We start from the raw sequence: 20,757 nt of genomic DNA on the forward strand, positions 1-20,757 counted from the left end.
TGTACCCATGGGGACAGTCGAGGTTTCTTCATAAAATAGCACAGTCTCTATGCTGATACTCCAAAGGCGCAGGTGGTGATGCTCGAGTCCGAGAGCCAGAGCAAGAGTACGCTATGCCCGTGACTCCCCAAGCCACCAAGGTACATGCTTAATGACCCAGTGAAGTTAGCTTACGCTGCCTCCCACACACCTGTAACAAAGACCCTGTCCGTTAAGCTCTGGAACGGGCGACTGCATTTCATCAAACCGGACACCACAACAAACTAGACCCGAGGCCGAAGCGTTGTCTATAGACCCGAGGCCGAAGCATTGTCTAACTTTCCGATTGGCCCTTTCGGCCTCCTAGCAACTGAGTGTCTTCTCTGGCGCATGCGCGTCACCTTCTTCCGGCCGAGAAGCGCGGTGTACAGGCTTTTCCGGCCCGAGTGGAATTCCTACCGCACTTTGCTTGGCCTCGCTTCCTCCGTGTGCAATGGCTCCGGACTCAGGTCCCTCTCCCGAAGGGCCGCTCTTAAAGCTGCTACCGTTAGACGCCAGGGACCGGGGCACGCAGCGCTGTCGCCTGGGCCCGAGCGCCCTCCGCGCTTTGGGCGCGCACTTGGGCTCGGCGGTGAAGATCTCGCTGCCTGACGGCGGCTCCTGCCTCTGTACCGCCTGGCCGCGGCGGGACGGAGCGGACGGCTTTGTGCAACTGGACCCGCAGTGCGCGAGCCGCGGGGCGGCGGTGGGGGCGCCGGGGTCCCGGGGGAGTCTCAGCCTGAGCTGCCTCCGCCTGGTGCCCTGCCCGCCCCTTCAGCGCCTCACCGTGTGGCCGGTGTTGCGCGAGCGGGCGGGGGCGCCCGGTGCCCCGAATCCAGCCGCGGTGCTGGAGGCGGCGCAGGAGCTGCTGAGGAACCGACCGGTCTCCCGGGGCCACGTGGTGGCCGCTCCGCCGGGCGCCCCCGGCCCGGTGGCCGCCCTGCACATCGTCAGCGGGACGCCCAGCCCGGAGCCGGCCGGGCTGGTCACCCCTCGCACCCGTATCGGTCTCGGCGAGGAGCCTCCGGCAGAGGCGGAGCCGCAGCCCGAGGTGCCCTTGGGGGGCCTTTCGGAGGCGGCCGACTCGCTGCGGGAGCTCCTCCGCCTGCCGCTCCGCTACCCGCGCGCCGTGGCCGCGCTGGGGCTCGCAGTGCCGCGCGGGGTGCTGCTGGCGGGCCCCCCCGGAGTGGGCAAGACCCAGCTGGTGCGGGCCGTGGTCCGGGAGGCGGGCGCCGAGCTGCTGGCCGTGAGCGCCCCCGCGCTGCAGGGCGCCCGGCCCGGCGAGACCGAGGAGAACGTGCGGCGGGTCTTCCAGCGCGCCCGGGAGCTGGCCAGCCGCGGGCCCACCCTCCTCTTCCTGGACGAGGTCGACGCCCTGTGTCCCCGGCGGGGCGGCCCACACCGAGCCCCCGAGAGCCGCGTGGTGGCCCAGGTGTTGACGCTGCTAGACGGCATCGGTGGAGACCGCGAGGTGGTGGTGGTGGGATCCACCAACCGGCCGGATGCGCTTGACCCAGCGCTGCGCAGACCTGGGAGATTTGACCGAGAGGTAAATAGGCCCGGTCGGTTAGCCCTTTGCCTCTGGATCCTCGGCCTCTTCTGGCCCTGGTTGAGAGTCGGTGAGGCTGGAGTGGGGGTCTTTGTAACGCAGAGAACACATTTCTCTGTCCATATATGATCTTTGAGCCGGGACCTGTTTTTCCCTAGAGTCAAATTGTCCTGAGAAGCAAAGTGGCCATTAGGGATTAGTTTTGTCTTTCAGTTCCTGAGGATGAGTACTGTTATCAGTAATGTTAATCTTTAAGGGACTAGGTCTGCTACATGTGTATTAAACTCTTACGGATTTGGAATGAGAATTTAGAGGGACAGCCTCAAGAAGTAACTGTTGAAATAAAAAGGGAGAAGGCAGGGAAGAACTAATCAGAGCAGACATTAGTTCTTCTGGATTTATTCATTCCTTGTCAGGATGCCAGCATCCCATCCCGCAGTGGAGAAAGTACCCACAATTGCTCACTGAGTTGCCAGGAAGGTTGAGTATTCAAAGCTGTCCTGTTTTATAAGCTTCAGTCCTAACTTGATTATTGATTTCTATTAAATAGTTTGAATAGTGGTTAATTTAAGTGATGTTTGAACTTTGTGGTAGGATTTTAAAAAGAGAAGATAATTGCCTGCTTTTAGCCTAATCTGTTCAGAGCTTGAATGGATTTCTTCCTTGCACCCTCTAGTACCTGTCACCTGAATAAGCTCTGAAAGGGCAGGGACCTAGATTATCTGGTTTGCTATTGTATCCTTGGCTCCTAGAACTTGCTAGGGTCTCAAAAATGACAAATAAAAACTTATTAAATGACATATAATTTTCATTGTGCAACTTTCTAGCCAGTGTTACTCCTCTGGAAAATTAGGATATTCACATGTTCAGAATCTAAGCATGCTTAAGACTACTTAGTAATAGTTGCAGATTTGTTCACTAAATATTATACATGTTTGTGAGGATAAAAAGTAATACTTTAAACTGTAAACTTTAATTTTTCTTTTTTTGCTTTGTGTATAGGTTGTCATTGGGACTCCCACACTTAAACAAAGAAAGGAGATTCTACAAGTGATTACCTCGAAGATGCCCATCTCCAGTCAAGTCAATTTGAGCCTCCTTGCAGAAATGACAGTTGGCTATGTTGGCGCTGACCTGACCGCACTCTGTAGGGAGGCTGCCGTGCACGCTCTGCTTCATAGTGAGAAGGTAAAAGTATTGATTTATGACCATCTACATTAAACATTTTATTAATGTAACAAATTAATTTGGGAATAAAAAAGTGGTAAGTATATTTGCTTGGAACTTTTGATACTTTGCACAGCTGTTTCCTTACGTACAGTTGGCCTCTGTACCTGCGTATGGGTTCCCTTATCCGGGCCGAGTAAGAGACTTGACCATCCTCGGAGTTTGGTATCTGCGGTGGTCCTGGAACCAATCCCCCTCGGATACCAAGGGACGACTGTGTATTTTTACATCTCAGCTCCATATAGATAGTATATGACTGAAAGTGGGGATGGAGGGCTGAGTCCTGCAGGTCTACCCAGGGCATTTTCCCCCAGTCTCATAGTAATTCCCTAGTGCTAAAGCCTAGAGCAGCCAGAAAAAAGACAGTGTGGCTCCAGAAGAATCAAACATATTTCTTTTGAATTTTGTTTTATTTTGAAGCAGTTTCAGACTTAGAGAAAAGTTGCCAAAATAATACAAAGAATTTCTATGTATCCTTCACCCAGATTCTTCAAATGTAACATTTTACCACATTTGCTGTATCATTCTCTCTTCACGTGTGTTTATATATGTGTGTGTGTATTTTCTGAAACATTTGAGAATATACTGCAGCCATGATGCCCTTTTAGCCTTGAAAACTTGAGTGTGTGTTTCCTAAAACAAGGACTTTAACCACAGTGCAATTATCAAGATGAGGTTAACACTGACATGAGACTTTTACCTAATCAATGTAGACCTTATCCAAATCTCTCCATTTGTCCCACTGATTTCCTTTTTTTTATCAAAAATTTAAAAAGGAAAAAAGAAAAAATTATTTTCTAATGCAGGATTACACGTTGCATTTAGTTGTCATGATTTCTTAATCTTCTTTAATCTAGAACCATTCTTCTAGAGTCTTTCAGAAGACTTTCTTTTCATTCTTTCTTTTATGACTTTAACTTTTTAAGAGTACGAGGCAGTTATTCTGTAGAATATTTCACAGTTTGGGTTTGACTAATGTTTCCTCATGATTTGATTCAGGTTTTGCGTTTTTGGCAGGAATGTCACAGAAATGATACTGTGTTCTTATCATTGCATCTCTTAGCTAGCAGTTGATACCTCTGTCCTGTTACTAGTGAAGTTAACTTTGATTTCTTGGATAAGGTGGTATCTCTGATATTTCTACATTGTCAAGATACTATTTTTCCCTTTGTTATTATAAGTATCTTGTAGGGAAAATAACCTTTTCTAACCCAGGAGAAGTTTGGATGCCTGGAATTTTATTTAAATTTGTCTTTAACAGTCACATCTTTAATTCATGACCACCTTTCTTAAAAATGTTTAGGATATTAGCTTAAGTATAATAGTTTTCAACACTATGGATTGGAAAATCTGTTCAGTTTGTATGTAACACATAATCCTGAATCCCTAAACTCTTTCAGAAAAAAATTAATTTCAGCATGCTGAGGATTCTGGGACAAAGTTTTTAATCTCTATTGTAACATTAAAGTTGTCCTTTGATCTTATAATTTCTAAGACCCAATTTTGAGTTTGTTTAAACTATAAAAGGATGATTTATCATGCTAACTTTTGAAAACCTTTTTACCTAGATAATTTCCATCCTTCCTCATTTCCTTTTTTTTATTTTTGCTCTTACCCCGAAGGTGGGGAAGGAGTTATGTGAACTTGTAAGTCCTCATCTTCTGGATTTAGAACCAAAACTGCTTGAAGATTTGATGACAAGTCCCATGTGTAAAGGTGTGAGAATATATGCCTTCTGAGGGGAGGACAAGCATGCCAGGAGATGGGAAAGGAGATTTACATTTAGGATTGCCTGTGCTTTGAAGTTCCAGGTTTGACCTTAAGCACCTTGGCTTAGGTGGACCAGCCAGCTGCCGTCTCCTAGGGTGGAGCCCACTGCTACTTCAGGAGGGGCCTGCCCAGGCGTAGTTGCCACAGGTGGTGGCTCAGTTCATAAACAACCAGGGGAAGTGGAAGGAAGAAAGGCAAAAAGGAAGAAGGGACACAGGCATCTGGGAAGGTACTGGCTCCATCTTTTTCTTCTCTCGCCTCCAGGCAGCTGCCTCTGTCTGTGCCAGGGCAGACAAGGGACACAATAAAATTTGTTCAACTTTTTGTGAAGTGTTCCTGTTAAGGGATTAGAAATATAGTTTAACATATACACGCAGAGAGGAAAGAATTTTGTCTGCCTGAAAGGATTATGAGAATCAAGTGAAATAATGTACACACAAGTGATCTTGAAGTATAAATGGGATTTTCAAATGTTAGTTAGTTAGTTACTAAAAGTTAATTAGTATTCAGGTACCCAACATTTAACACTGCTAGCCAGTAAAAAAAAAAAGCTATTTTAAAAAATTATTTAATAGTGTTCTTTGTGAGAAATTATACAAGATAAAAAATTATAAAGAAAGTAAAAATTGCCTGAAATCTCACCTCCCAGAGATTATAATTATTAACATTTTTTAGTTACGCTGTTCAGAATAGCTCTATACCTATATATTCACTTATATAATCTTACATAAATGGAATAAAATAGTTTGTTATTGCAAGTGGGAATTTTGGGACAACTAGATGTTCAGAATTTGATATAAGAGGGCAAATACTTATATATAATACAGATATTACAAATAGAAATATAGGGAGTTTTTAACTGTAACAAAAAATCTGCTTCACTAGAATGAACAAGGAAATTGCAAGAATTCTCGAAGATAGAATCTTAGAGTGAAGACAGCCTTTCTAAGCATAACATAAAACCCAGTAGCCAAAAAGGAAATGATTTACTAATTTGACCATTTTGGAATAACAAAAAAATACTGTAAGCAAAGGTAAGACATGAGTCAGACTGGGAAAAATACTTTTAGCCATGACAAAAAGACCAATTTCCTTGATATAGAAAGAACTCGCACAAATCAATAAGACCAGCAATCCAAGAGAAAATGGGTAATAAGATATGAACAGGTAGTTGATAGTAAAAAGATTATAAGTGGCCAATAAACATGAAGAATCCTCATCTTTACTTTCTTTAAAAATTAGTCTCTTTCAGTTCTTTTTCTTTTTTAAAATTTTTTATCTTGAAATAATTAAAACTTCAAAGAGAGTTGCAAGATAGAGAACTCCCTCTAAGTCCTTTACCCAAGTTCACCAGTTTTTAGCATTTTGCCAGATGAGCTCTATCATTCTCTTTCTTTCTCTCTCTGTATGTATATGTATACTCATTATTTATTTCTCTGAATTATTTGAGAATGGATTGCATACATCATAATCCATTATCCCTTAATATTTCTTTTTATTTGTTGAGGAAGATTCACCCTGAGCTAACATCTGTTGCCAATCTTCCTATTTTTTTGCTTGAGGAATGTTAGCCCTCAGCTAACATCTGTGCCAATCTTCCTCTATTTTGTATGTGTGTTGGTGCCACAGTGTGGCTGACGAGTGGTGTAGGTCCACGCCTGGGATCTGAACCCGCAAACCATGCTGTGGAAGCAGAGTGCACCGAACTTAACCGGGGCCAGCCCCTCCCTTAATATTTTAATGTCTATTTCCTAAGAACACTATGGTCCCGTACATGACCGTAGTATGGTTATGTATAATCATTATATTCAAGAAATTTAACATTGATACAAAATGTTGTCAAATCTACAATTGAGACATATTCTGATTTTGGGAATTGTCTCAATCTTTTTAGCATTTTTTTCCTCCAGTACAGGATCTAGTCCAGGATAATTGTTGCGTGTAGTTTTTAGTTTCTTTTAATCTTGAACACTCCTATAGCTTTTTTTTGTATGTGAGACATTAGACATTGACATTTTTAAGGATGCAGGTCAGTGATTTTATAGAATGTCTCTCAATTTGGGTTTGTCTAATGTTTCTTCATAGCCAGATTCAGGTTTTGCATGCCTATTGGGAATACTACATGAGTGATAGTGTGTCCTTCTTAGGGTGTCACAGGTGGAGACACAAGATATCCTCCTGCCCCTCATTGGTGATGCCTCTAATTGGTGACTGATGTGATCAGCCAGTCAAGGATTTGTCCAGTTATCTGCTATATAGCTGTTGTTTTTCTCTGCAACTAATAAGAAATCTGTGAGGAGACCCTTTGAGATCGTGCAAATATCCTGCTTCACGGCAAGCTTTCCCTCCCCTACATTAGCATCCATTGATGATTCTTGCCCCAAACAGCCTTTACTATGATGGTTGCAAAAAAGCTGATTTTCTAATTCCGTCATTCCCTCTACCTCACTCTTAATTGAAGAAATTTAATTAACACAGTAATGAGTATCATTTCCTCTCTCACAATGGCAATGGCAGAAATTTAAAAGTTTGGTAATGTCCAGTGTCAGAGAGGTGTAGGGAGAACAGCTTCATGTTATTGGTGCAGCTTTGAGGACAGTTTAGAATAGCTGTCAAAATTCTAAGTGTGCATACTCTTAAACCTAGTAATTCTGCTTTGAGGAAATTATATAAATACTTGAACATGTGCACAAGGACTTTCAGTTGCAGCTTTGTTTAATTTCAAAATACTGGAGGGCCGGCCCCGTGGCTTGGTGGTTAAGTGCGCGTGCTCCGCTACTGGCGGCCCGGGTTCGGATCCCGGGCGCGCACCGACGCACTGCTTCTCCGGCCGTGCTGAGGCCACGTCCCACATACAGCAACTAGAAGGACGTGCAGCTATGACATACAACTATCTACTGGGGCTTTGGGGAAAAAATAAATAAAAAAAAAAAAAGACTGGAAACAACCTAAGGTTAAACAGAAGGATGTAGTTAAATTATGGTACACTCATACAATACTGTGTTATGCAATTATCAAAAAGAGTGAGGTAGAACTATATTAGTTGACATGAAAAGATTTGTAAGATAAGTGAAAAATACAAATTAATATGTACGGTATCGTCCCATCTGTGTATCTGTTTGAAAGGGTATACATATGCTTATTGTCATAAAACATGGGAAGAATACACAGGAAACGGTTGACATCCTCTGGGGATGACTATTAGTGGGAGTTGGGTGAGAGAGACATTTAATTCTGTGTACTATGTGTATAAATTTCTTTATAATGATAACAAAATTTACAAATTCAAAAGAGGATTTACAAAAAAAAAGTAACCCTGCTTGTGTACCACAAAAAAAGGCCCACCTAACTTTTGGTTTGATTTTACTTTTTTTGGATGTATTTCTTCAGAATCAGGACAATCCGATGATTGATGAAACAGACTTTTTTGACGCTTTTAAAAAGATTCAACCTTCATCATTTCGAAGTGTCATTGGACTAATGGACATAAAGCCTGTTGGCTGGGAGCAGATTGGTGGCCTTGAAGATGTAAAACTGAAGTTAAAACAGGTAAAATAGAGAGTCTGCTTGAGCCAGTAGAATATTACAGTTTAAGGGTAGTATATTTATGATGAAAACAAGCTACACTGAAACTGTTCTTACTGCCTTCACTGATGGGATTCTAACATGTAAATCCAGTGGTCACTTTTCAGCCCTTATTTAACTGGACTTGTATACACATTAAATACCATTTTTCATTTTTTCCAACCTCATCCTCTTTTTGTTTGTTTTTTGCTTTAAAGAGCTTATAATCTAGAACAGGAGTTAGCAAACTTTCTCTGTAGAGGGCCAGATACTAAATATTTTAGGGTTTGTGGGCCATATGGTCTCTGTTGCAACCCCTCATCCCTGCCGTCGTAGCACAAAAGCAGTGTAGACAACGCGTATGAGTACTTGTGTTCTGATGGAGCTTATATATTTATGGACACTGAAATCGTATAATTTTCATCACGTCACAAATTATTATTCTTTTTTTTTTTTTTAGCATTTAAAAATGTAACAATGATTCTTAGTTCGTGGGCTGTACAAAATACAAATTCTTAGTTCGTAGATTTTGATTCTGATTTTGCCTTGGGTCTGGTAAAAGCCCGAAATTAGAATAAACAGTCACTATGGCCTGGATGGCTACTTGGTACTGGTTCTCATGGTGGATGTTGAGAGACACAACTCTCCAGATCCTCTTACCTGCATTTCAGTTTCAGAAATTGACTTTGCCAATTTACGTTTGGGTGATCCTGCCGTAAAGAACTAGGTATCTCTAACCACACATACAAAAGACTGATTTATAAGTATCAATTACAATTTATTCGTCTTAACTAGGAGCTATATCTACATTGAACACTATAATCCTTGTGTCCGTGGATAAGCACGTTTATAATGTGCCCTAATGTTTTACATGCATTGTCTCATTTAATCTTCACAAAATACATGAGAGAGATTAGCTGCACCTTCCTGTTGGAAACATTCTTTCTTTAGCTTTGAGATGTTAAACTTTCTTGCCTTTCTGAATACTTCTCTCTCTTGCTTTAAATGTTAGAGCTCCAAGCTCCTGGGAGTCCTCTTTGCATTCTCTGAATAAGTCTATGATCTCAATGCTTCAACTGTCCCCTGAAAACTGTTAACTCAAAAATCTTTATATCCAGTGTCGATCGTTCTTTTGATCATCAGAACTACTTAGCTGCCTGTCTACTGGACAACTCCCAGGGATCTCAAACTCAGCATGTCCAGAGTTCAGCTAATCAGCTCCATCTCTGCACCTGGGTTCCCTCCTTCAGTGAATACAGCCAGCCGCCCCATCCCCTGAGTCAGGAACCTGTCTTCTCAACACGAGTCACATCATACACACGTGCAGCTTCCCCTCTGGATTTAGAACATAGTCTCTGCGTAAAATACAATTACATTTTATGTTTCAAATCCATCCCTTCTATACCATCTGTACTGCCTTATTATTTTTGTAGTCTGAATCATTGTAAGAGGCTTCTAACTGGTTTCCCTTCCTCTAGTTTTATTTCCTTCTAGTCCGTTCTACATACCGCTTCCTCAATATTGACTAAAACTTTCAAGGCCCAGTGTGATCTGACTCCTACCTCCACTTCATTCTTTGCTCCATTGCTTTCTGTTCCTGCTGGGGGATGAATTAGACGGTTTCATGTGTCTCTGGTTGTATTGTTCCGTCTCCGTGGAGTGCCCTTCTCTGACCTGGTTGTTAGTTTATAAGCCTGTCTCTCCAACTAAAATATCAGTTCCTTAGGGGTAGGGATCTTGTCTTATCCCTCTTTTGTAGAAGCAATATATCAGTAGTTAAGACAGTGCCTGGGGTCAGTCTTTTTTCTGCCACCTCACTAGCAACATGACCCTGGCAAGTTACTTAACTTTTCTAAGCCTGAGTCTCTGCATCTGTTAAATTATGATGGTAACAAAACCATCTACTTCAGAAGTAGGGAGGCTTTATTTAGTATTCAGTTATCATTTATTGAGTGTATATTTTGTGAAGGTGTCATTCTAGGTCCTGGGGATTTAGAAGTGAACTTTGCTTACATTCTAGCAGGAGCAGAATGACAAACCCAACATGGAAAAGTAATAATTTCAGAGAGTGAATGAATAAGTGCTCCAAAAGTAAAAGATGGGCAGTAGCGTAGAGTGACTAGGAGGAGGAGGGTCTTCTTTAACTACAGTGGTTAAGGAAGACCTCCCCAAGGAAATGACATTTGAGCTGAGACCTGAATAATGAGGGATAGCCACACAAAGATCTGGAGGGAGGGCTCAGGCAGAGAGAAGAGCAGGGAAAGAGCCTGAGAGGGGACTGAACTGGGGTGTTGGGGTGATGGTCAGGTTACGTAAGGCCTGTAAGTAGTGGTAGGTAAGGAGTCTGGATTTGGGCTGTATTCTAATTCTGACGGGAAGTCATTGAAGCAGGAAGTGATGTGACCTGACTCAGGTATAAGATCACTGGCTGCTGTGTGGAGAATGGACTGCACATCCAGCTCTTAACAGGTACCTGAGAGTTGTTGAATGAAAAAATGCATTTACTGAATTATTTGATGTTTTGTTGTTATACTAAAACAACTGTCTCTTTTTGTGTACTTGTAGAGCATTGAATGGCCTCTGAAGTTCCCTCGGGAATTTGTTAGGCTGGGCCTGACACAACCAAAGGGAGTTCTCCTGTATGGTCCCCCTGGATGTGCTAAAACCACCCTGGTGAGGGCCCTGGCCACAAGCTGTCATTGCTCTTTTGTTTCAGTGAGCGGAGCTGATCTCTTTTCACCTTTTGTTGGAGATTCAGAAAAAGTCTTGTCTCAGGTTGGTTTGTTTGTTTTCCTCATGTAGTTAAGTTTACTTTTGAATTTTCATTTCATGCCGTAAAGATAAACCTTATTTTTTAAAAATAAGTGGCTTTTTTCCTATTAGAAAAGTTATACATATTTATTTATAGAAAATATAGAAAAGTATAAATAAGAAATCCTATATAATTCCTCTACCTACTGTTAACATTTTGGTAAATTTCCTTTGTCTTTCTGTTTCCTTGGGCAGGACATATACATATCTTTATTGTGACTTTTTTAACTTAACATTATCACTTTTAAAATTCCGTAATATTAAATATTCTTCGAAAGTATAATTTTTAATCCCTACATAAGACTCTGTTGTTTCTTGTTTTATTTATTCATTCCCCAATTCTTAGACATTTGGAATTTCTTCTTTTTACATTTTTAAATTTATAATTAGTAATGCAGAAAACATACATTGACATGAAAAGGCACAGAGTATAGCTTTTTAATATTTCTATTTTCCTAACAAAAGGTATTTCGACAAGCAAGAGCAAATACTCCAGCAATTGTGTTTTTGGATGAAATTGATTCAATCTTGGGCTCTCGATCAATCAGCAAAACAGGATATGATGTTCAAGAGCGTCTTCTTTCTGTTCTCCTGAACGAATTAGATGGTGTTGGACTGAAGACGGTAGAGAGAAGAGGAAGTACATCAGATCAACAGGGTAAATACAAGGAGCTGAAAAAAAATGAAGAGGTATTTATTAGCCAGAATACACCCAAAATCCAGGTCAACATTAAATAGAATGCATCTGCACTAGCTTTTCCTATGCTGGATTCATCTCATAGAAAGAATTATATAATTTCAATTTGACCCTGTTAGGATTTTTATAGAGCTGGTAAAAATTGTAATTTAGCTGGAAAGGTGAGGTAAAGTTTATAATAAATTATATTAGATATATATGAATGTGAATTTTATTTTTCCTAAGTTTTAGAAACATAACTTTACATATTGCTAATGGGGAAGGGAGTTTCTTCTTATTTCTATATCCTGAAAAACCAGTGTTCATTTCTTTCTAAAATTTTTTATATGAAACAAAACAGATGATTATTTCCAATAATCTTAGTAATTGAGAACTTCCAGTTTTCTTGAGTAGGTTTCCTTGGTTATAATGAAGTTAGAATGACCTTTGGAAGTCCCCTTCCTCCCTTCTGAGCCTTCTCCAGGTAGAGTTTGGTGTCCTTAAATAATTCCTGACAGTAATTTTTCTTTTATTCTTTTCTTGTTCTTACTTGTTTCCCATTTTTAAAATCATTCCATGGAAGGAGAGTCTTACAGCTCCTTAGGAACATATGCCACTAGAATTCAAAGTGACCCGTGAGGTTATCTAATCAAATCTCCTCATAATGCAGGAATTCCTTCTACAGCATCTGACAGGTGGTTACCCAGCCTCTGCTAAAATCCTTGCAGATAGAGAGAACTCACTGCTTTGAGAGAGCACATCACTGAAGGACTGCTCTGATTATTCAGTTCAGCAAACAATTTTGAACGCTTAGCATGTGTAAGGCCTTGCCTGACTGCTTCTAGATATTTCTTATCTTCATTCAGAATTTACATACCTGCAAGTTATGTTAATTGTCATATTTCTGCCTCTGGAAGAAAAATAAATAAAAAGTAAAGTAAATCTCCCTCTTCAAGGACATGCGAACCAAGACTTTTCACAGCCATACATCTCCATGTTAGTCATGTGCTGTTTTTTCACATCGTCCGTTTAAGGTGTAGGCATTCACTGGGGCTCAGGTGCATTCAGGTCACCAGGTAGACGTTCTCTGCTGTGGTATAAGGAGAGTATAAAGGTATAACTTTTCATTGGTTCTCACATGGCGAGATGTCCCTCAGGACTTGCCACTCCCTTCACCATGTGCAGAAAGTAGGCCTTTGATTAATAATTTGTTTCTGGGGTACCTTGATATTGAGAAGGTGGTCTGGATAGGAGTATAAACATTCCGGTCCCAAGAAAAAGATATCCCTATTTAAAAATAAATGGGCCTTCAGATTTGTTATTAAAAAAAAAGATACATTTAATTAACAATTTATTGACACAACTTTGTGTTGTGTGTTTTCCCTCAGTTAGAGTTACAAGAAGTTTTTAATCAAAATGTCATGATTGTTGCGGCAACAAATAGACCTGACGTGTTAGATGATGCCTTGTTACGGCCTGGAAGATTAGATAAGATTATTTATATTCCGCCTCCAGATGAAAAGGTAATTATTGCATGCATTTGCTCTGTGCTCATTCTTAACAACACAACATTGTCTGAGATCTAAGGATCCTGGCAGAACTGAATCCCAAACTGGATGTGGGTGTCCATGGTGTGTGTCTTACACTGGGTTCTGCATTCTTCCTTGTCTGGTGGTACTTCATAAATCATCTTTTTTGTGTGTGTGTGTGTGTGTGTGTGTGTGTGTGAGGAAGATTAGGCTTGAGCTACCATTTGTTGCCAATCCTCTTTTTGCTGAGCAGATGTTTGCTGGGCTAACATCTGCTCATCTTCTTCTACTTTATATGAGGGACGCCTGCCACAGCATGGCTTGATAAGCGGTGTGTAGCTCTGCACACAGGATCCAAACCTGTGAACCCCGGGCCAAGGAAGCGGAGCGTGTGAACTTAGCCACTGTGCCACTGGTCTGGTCCCCATAAATCATCATTTTGATCTGCTTTTGCTGGGTACTCCGGCCCTGTTTTCAGAGAAACATAAGCTTAAAAGTAAGGTAGTTATTTCAGTGTTGTAGCAGATTCAAAACACTGCGTTTGTTGAGTCTACTCAGTATTATTTTGCAACTAGAGTGGAGGAATCCTGACGTGTTAAAAGGGTTTTGGAGATTATCTGGGTCAGCATCCTTATTTTACAGTGGAGAAATCTGATACAGAGATTACAAAATGTATCCACAGCCAAAGAATCAGTAAATCCTTTGCTCTTAACATCCAGAGCCTCTGGCAGGGAATGGTGAAAGACAGACAGAACGAATTTTTTCCTTCCTTGGGTTTTTATCAAGTTTCGAAAGGATGAAAAAACATTTTTAATGTCTATTATGTTTTTTAATTGTGTCTGATAATTCATGCATTTTTTTTTTAAATTTTTTGTTTATTGCAGTTTATAACTGGTTTATAACATTGTATAAATTTCAGGTGTACATCATTATACTTCTATTTCTGCATAGATTACATCATGTTCACCACCCAAATACTAATTACAACCCATCACCACACACATGTGCCAAATTATCCCTTTTGCCCTCCTCTCTCCCCACTTCCTCTCTGGTAACCACCAATCCAATCTCTGTCTCTATGTGTTTGTTTATTGTTGTTATTATCTACTACTTAATGAAGGAAAGCATACGGTATTTGTCCTTCTCCCTGTGACTTATTTCACTTTGCATAATACCCTCAATGTCCATCCATGTTGTCACAAATGGCTGGATTTCATCGTTTCTTATGGCTGAGTAGTATTCCATTGTGTGTATATATACCACATCTTCTTTATCCATTCGTCCCTTGATGGGCTCTTAGGTTGCTTCCAAATCTTGGCTATTGTGAATAATGCTGCAGTGAACACAGGGGTGCATGTATCTTTACACATTGGTGTTTTCAAGTTCTTTGGATAAATACCCAGCAGTGGAATAGCTGGATCATATGGTAGTTATATCCTTGATTTTTTGAGGACTCTCCATACTGTTTTCCATAGTGGCTGCACCAGTTTGCACTCCCACCAGCAGTGTATGAGAGTTCCCTTCTCTCCACATCCTCTCCAACACATGTTGTTTCCTGTCTTGTTGATTATAGCCATTCTGACGGGCGTGAGGTGATATCTCATTGTAGTTTTGATTTGCATTTCCCTGATAGTTAATGATGTTGAACATCTTTTCATGTGTCTGTTCGCCATCTGTACATCTTCTTTGCAGAAATGTCTGTTGAAGTCTTTTGCCCATTTTTTAATTGGGTTGTTAGTTTTTTTGTTGTTGAGATGCATGAGTCTTTCATATATTTTGGAGATTAAGCCCTTATCATATGTATGGTTTGCAAATATCTTCTCCCAATTATTAGGTTGTCTTTTCGTTTTGTTGATGGTTTCCTTTGCTGTGCAGAAGCTTTTTAGTTTGATGTAGTCCCATTTGTTTATTTTTTCTGTTGTTTCTCTTGTCCACTCAGACATGGTGCTTGAAAATATGTTGCTAAGACCGTTGTCGAAGAGCGTACTGCCTATGTTTTCTTCTAGAAGTTTCATAGTTTCAGGTCTTACATTCAAGTCTTTAATACTTTTGGAGTTAATTTTTGTGTATGGTGTAAGGTAAGGGTGTACTTTCATTTTTTTGCATGTGGCTATCCAGTTTTCCCAACACCATTTGTTGAAGAGACTTTCTTTTCTCCATTGTATGTTCTTGGCTCCTTTGTCGAAGATTAGCTGTCCATAGATGTGTGGGTTTATTTCTGGGCTTTCGATTCTATTCCATTGATCTGTGTGTCTGTTTTTGTGCCAGTACCATGCTGTTTTGGTTACTATAGCTTTGTAGTATATTTTGAAATCAGGGAGTGTGATACCTCCAGCTTTGTTGTTTTTTCTTAGGATTTCTTTAGCTATTCTGGGTCTTTTGTTGTTCCATATAAATTTTAGGATTCTTTGTTCTATTTCTGTGAAAAATGTTGTTGGAACTTTGATAGGGATTGCATTGAATCTATAGATTGCTTTGGGAAGTATGGACATCTTAACTATGTTAATTCTTCCAATCCAAGAGCACGGAATATCTTTCCTTTTCTTTGTGTCTTCTTCAGTTTCTTTCAGCAATGTTTTATAGTTTTCAGTGTACAGATCTTTCACCTCTTTGGTTAAGTTTATTCCTAGGTATTTTATTCTTTTTGTTGCAATTGTAAATGGGATGGTATTCTTAATTTCTCTTTCTGCTACTTCGTTGTTAGTGTATAGAAAGGCAACTGATTTTTGTGTGTTGATTTTGTATCCTGCAACTTTACCATATTTGTTTATTACTTCTAAAAGTTTTCTGGTGGATTCTTTAGGGTTTTCTATGTATAAAATCATGTCATCTGCAAATAGTGACAGTTACACTTCTTCCTTTCCAATTTGGATCCCTTTTATTTCTTTCTCTTGCCTGATTGCTCTGGCTAGGACTTCCAGTACTATGTTAAATAGGAGTGGTTACAGTGGGCATCCTTGTCTTGTTCCTGTTCTTACAGGGATAGGTTTCAGTTTTTCACCATTGAGGATGATGTTGGCTGTGGGTTTCTCATATATGGCCTTTATTATGTTGAGGTACTTTCCTTCTATACCCATTTTATTCAGAGTTTTTATCATTAATGGATGCTGTATCTTGTCAAATGCTTTCTCTGCATCTATTGAGATGATCATGTGATTTTTATTCTTCATTTTATTAATGTGGTGTATTACGTTTATTGATTTGCGAATGTTGAACCATCCTTGCATACCTGGAATAAATCCCACTTGATCATGGTGTATAATCTTTTTAATGTATTGTTGTATGCAATTTGCTAATATTTTGTTGAGGATTTTTGCATTGATGTTCATCAGTGATATTGGCCTGTAATTTTCTTTTTTTGTGTTGTCCTTTTCTGGTTTTGGTATCAGGGTAATGTCGGCTTTGTAGAATGAGTTAGGGAGCTTCCCTCCCTCCTCAATTTTTTGGAAGAGTTTGAGAAGGATAGGTATTAAGTCTTCTTTGAATGTTTGGTAGAATTCACCAGCGAAGCCGTCTGGTCCTGGACTTTTATTTTGGGGGAGGTTTTTGATTACTGTTTCAATCTCCTTACTGGTGATTGGTCTATTCAAATTCTCTACTTCTTCTTGATCCAGTTTTGGAAGGTTGTATGATTCTAAGAATTTATCCATTTCTTCCAGATTGTCAAATTGGTTGGCATATAGCTTTTCATAGTATTCTCTTATAATCTTTTGTATTTCTGAGGTCTCTGTTGTAATTTCTCCCCTTTCAGTTCTGATTTTACTTATTTGTGCCTTCTCTTTTTTTCTTGGTGAGTCTAGCTAAAGGTTTGTCAATTTTGTTGATCTTTTCCAAGAACCAGCTCTTGGTTTTATTAATTTTTTCTATTTTTTTTAGTCTCTATTTCATTTATTTCTGCTCTGATTTTTATTATTTCCCTTCTTCTACTGATTTTGGGCTTTGTTTGTTGTTCTTTTTCCAGTGCCTTTAGGTGCATTGTTAGATTGTTTATTTGAGATTTTTCTTATTTGTTGAGATAGGCCTGTATTGCTATAAACTTCCCTCTTAGAACCGCTTTTGCTGTATCCCATAAATTCTGGCATGTCGTATTTTCATTTTCATTTGTCTCCAGGTATTTTTTGATTTCTTTGATTTCTTCGATTTCTTCATTGACCCAGTCATTGTTCAGTAGCATTTTGTTTAATCTCCACGTATTCGTGGATTTTCTGATTTTCTTCCTATAGTTGATTTCTAGTTTCATACTGTTGTGGTCAGAAAAGATACTTGGTATTCATGCATTTGTTTTTAAACCATGTCTCATGGCTCTGTTTGCACCCAAAAGAGAGATTCATCATGTCTCTTAAAGAGATAGATCTATGGTTGGTGATTTTAAAAATTAATTATATAAATATTAAAAGTTTATCATGATGTCATTATTTTTACCATTGTCATATGAGCCCTTGGTAAGTTACTCTTTCTTACCTCTTCAGAAGAAGCGATTCTTTCTTACTGTTTGATCTTAAATATATGTACTTTTGCTGTAATTTGATAGGAAATTCTAACTTGAAATGTTGAATATAGCATTGTGTCAAACATAAATGTTATAAGGTTATAAACATATTTTTGTTGTTGTTCCAGGGCAGGCTTTCTATTTTGAAAGTCTGTACAAAAAATATGCCAATAGAGCCTGATGTTTCCTTAGAAAACCTAGCAGCAGAAACCTGTTTTTTCTCTGGAGCTGATCTTGGAAACCTCTGTAGAGAAGTAAGTTAATTAGTGAAGAAACCTATGGTTCAAAACATTTCTTCATTTATTCAGATCTTCATTCACTGGGTGGTATTTACTGAAAGACTTCTATGTGGCCAGCACCATGTAAGGTGAGACAGATGCGGCCTCTTCGCTTCCCTTACAGAGCTTACAGGTTGATGGTGGGGCGCACAGAGAGGCAAATCGTAATACTGAATTGGCAGTTGAAAATATACCGTGAGTTGGGGAAGTTTAGGGTGCTGTGGGAGCCCCTAGGAAGGACACCAATCCAGACTTAACAGTGTCAGAGAAGGCTTTCTGAGAGAAGGCATGTGTGAACTGAAATTGGAAGGATGATTAGGGAGTTAGTCAGGCTAAGGGAGGTAAGGGGAGTGTTTGAGGCAGAGATTGGAGGGAAGAAATGACATGACATTGTTGAAGAGGTGTCTAACGGCTAGATCACACAGGTCCTTGTAAGCCACTTTATGGCATTTAGATTTTATTTTGAGGGCAAAAGAAGCCATTGTAGGTCTTTCCCTTTCCATAAACTTTTATTAAATATAACATTCAGAAAAATGCACAAATTATAAAGATACAGTTCATTGAATTAACATAAAGTGAACACGCTCGTATAACCACCACTCGGGTCAAGAAAGAACATTATCAACACCCCAGAAGCTTCCCTTGGGCCTTCCCAGTCTCTATCCTAAGAGGGGACCACGCCCCTGACCTCCAGCACTGGAGATTAGTTTTGCCTGCTTTTGCACTTTATATAAATGGAACCATACGGTATACTTTTCTGTCTGCTTCTGTAACTCAAGACTGTTGGTGAAATTCATCTATGGTTTTGTGTGTAGCACTAGTTTGTTCACTTCCATAACTTTATGATACTCTAGAATATGAATATACCACATTTATCTTTTATTTTTGAACATTTGGGTTACTACTTTTTTGCTATTATGAATTATGCTGCTATGAACAATTTTGTACATGTCTCTTGGTATACGTATGTATGTGTCTATTTCGTATAGTATATTCCTACAAAGAGAATTACTGGGTCATAGAGTATGTGTTTGATCTGTTCATTTATGATCAGTGCTGTGTCCTGTTTAAAAACTCCACTCTGAGGTCAGGAAGATAGTCTCTCATCTTTAAAATATATAGATGGGTTCAGAGGAGGATTGGCGGATGTTAGCTCAGGGCTGATCTCCTCACAAAAAAAAAAAAAAAAAAAAAAAAAAAATATATATATATATATAGATGGGTTCATAATGTATATATTATTCTGCAACTTGCTGTCTCTTTTTTCCCAATTAGAAAAGGAAAGATGGTCTACTAAGAGGACTTTTAATCACTTTGTTTAACTTTTTAGCTTAATGGTTTCAGTGTCGTGAATATTGGAATTCTATGAAGTGAGACTAAGATTTTTGCATTGGTATTTTAAATTATTACCATATATTATAAAACAAAAATGAAGCAAATTAATTCCTATTGTTTATCTCTTATAGGCTGCCTTGCTGGCTCTGCAAGAAAATGGACTAGAAGCAACCACAGTGAAACAAGAGCACTTTCTAAAATCACTTAAGACTGTAAAACCATCCTTAAGTCACAAGGATTTAACTTTATATAAAAACTTATTTCAGAAACAAGGATTTTCTAACTTAGAGGATATTTAAAAATTACTTTACACAGCTGCTCAAGGATTAATTGAAATGTGAATTTGCGCTTCAGTTTGTGACTTCACACTTTGAGAGTTTGTGTGTGTGTTATTTCCTGTAAATAAAAAACTTGTGCCTGATAAGCTAAGATTTATCTTATTTCTAAAAGATATATTAAAATACCATAATTTAGGAAGAAAATGTATGTATGTGTGTTGATTTTGTAATGGGGGTGGTGGTGATTTTGTTTTGTTTTGACTGATTGCTTTTTTTAACTTTATTTTGAAATAATTTCATACTTACAGAAAAGTTGCAAGAATAGTACAAAGAACTCATATACTCTTAACCCGGATTCACCAGTTTTTTACATTTTGCCATATTTGCTTTCACTCTTTCTTTCTCTCTCCACACACATGCAGTATTTTTCTGAACTATTTAAGAATAGCTTTTATACACCATGCCCCTTTATCTCCTTAATACTTCAGTGTATATTTCTTACAAATAAGGTTATTTTCTTATATGACCACTGTGCAGTTATCAACTGCAGGAAATTTAACATTGATCCTATATTCTAATCTGTCATCCAATGAATTTCATCCATTGTTCCAATAGTAATTTTTTTCCCATTAGAGGCAGACTTAGTATTTTATGGAACAATTGGCTCCTGATTTGTGTTTGTCTGGTGTCTCATCGTGACAGATACAGGTTATGCATCACCAGTGGAGCGCTACAGAAGTGCCGTCACGTCCTCAGATCGCAGCTGGCGGTGCGTGACATCTGCACATTATTGGTGACGTTAGTTTTGATCACTTGTTTATGGTATTGTCCAGTTTCTCCACTGTATAGCTACTATTTTTCCTTTTGTAATTGTAAGTACTTTTTTTTTTTTTTTTTTTTTTTTTTTTTTGTGAGGAGATCAGCCCTGAGCTAACATCCGCCAATCCTCCTCTTTTTTTGCTGAGGAAGACGGCCCTGGGCTAACATCGGTGCCTATCTTCCTCCACTTTATATGGGACGCCGCCACAGCATGGCTTACCAAGCAGTACTTCGGTGCGCGCCCAGGATCCGAACCAGCGAACCCCGGGCCGCCGCAGCGGAGCGCGCGCACTTAACCGCCTGCGCCACCGGGCCGGCCCTGTAAGTACTTTTTAAGGACAGATTATATGTACATTTTTATTTTCCTTTATTACAAAAGTAATTAGGATTAAAAAGTAATTAGTAAAAGTAATT

At 39.5% G+C, this 20,757-nt stretch overlaps 1 protein-coding gene across 3 annotated transcripts; it reads left to right on the forward strand.

Annotated features, from left to right (window-relative positions):
• The first annotated feature begins 407 nt into the window (after nt 1-407).
• Nucleotides 408-20,398, forward strand: AFG2B (AFG2 AAA ATPase homolog B). Of its 3 annotated transcripts, none has more exons than XM_058541505.1 (8): nt 408-1,567; nt 2,570-2,755; nt 7,955-8,113; nt 10,694-10,903; nt 11,405-11,629; nt 13,004-13,138; nt 17,762-17,887; nt 19,378-20,398. In XM_058541505.1, exons 1-8 carry the CDS (start codon nt 473-475, stop codon nt 19,543-19,545), a joined length of 2,304 nt encoding a protein of 767 aa, XP_058397488.1. In that variant the 5' UTR covers nt 408-472; the 3' UTR covers nt 19,546-20,398. The 3 variants fall into 3 exon arrangements, with proteins under 3 accessions (XP_058397488.1, XP_058397489.1, XP_058397490.1); XM_058541506.1 differs by having other exon boundaries at nt 11,405-11,597; nt 13,008-13,138; XM_058541507.1 differs by lacking the exons at nt 17,762-17,887; nt 19,378-20,398 and having other exon boundaries at nt 11,405-11,597; nt 13,004-13,101.
• The last annotated feature ends 359 nt before the right edge of the window (nt 20,399-20,757 follow it).

This window comes from Diceros bicornis, chromosome 5 (assembly GCF_020826845.1).
Source record: "Diceros bicornis minor isolate mBicDic1 chromosome 5, mDicBic1.mat.cur, whole genome shotgun sequence".
Lineage (NCBI taxonomy): Eukaryota > Metazoa > Chordata > Mammalia > Perissodactyla > Rhinocerotidae > Diceros > Diceros bicornis.

Bases quoted from the DNA above. Each gene is read 5' to 3' on its own strand.
- AFG2B (XM_058541505.1), top strand. From the start codon at position 473: ATGGCTCCGGACTCAGGTCCCTCTCCCGAAGGGCCGCTCTTAAAGCTG. The intron at 11,630-13,003 runs GTATTTATTAGC...GTTTTCCCTCAG, and splicing joins AGCTGAAAAAAAATGAAGAG to TTAGAGTTACAAGAAGTTTT. The intron at 13,139-17,761 runs GTAATTATTGCA...TTGTTGTTCCAG, and splicing joins TTCCGCCTCCAGATGAAAAG to GGCAGGCTTTCTATTTTGAA.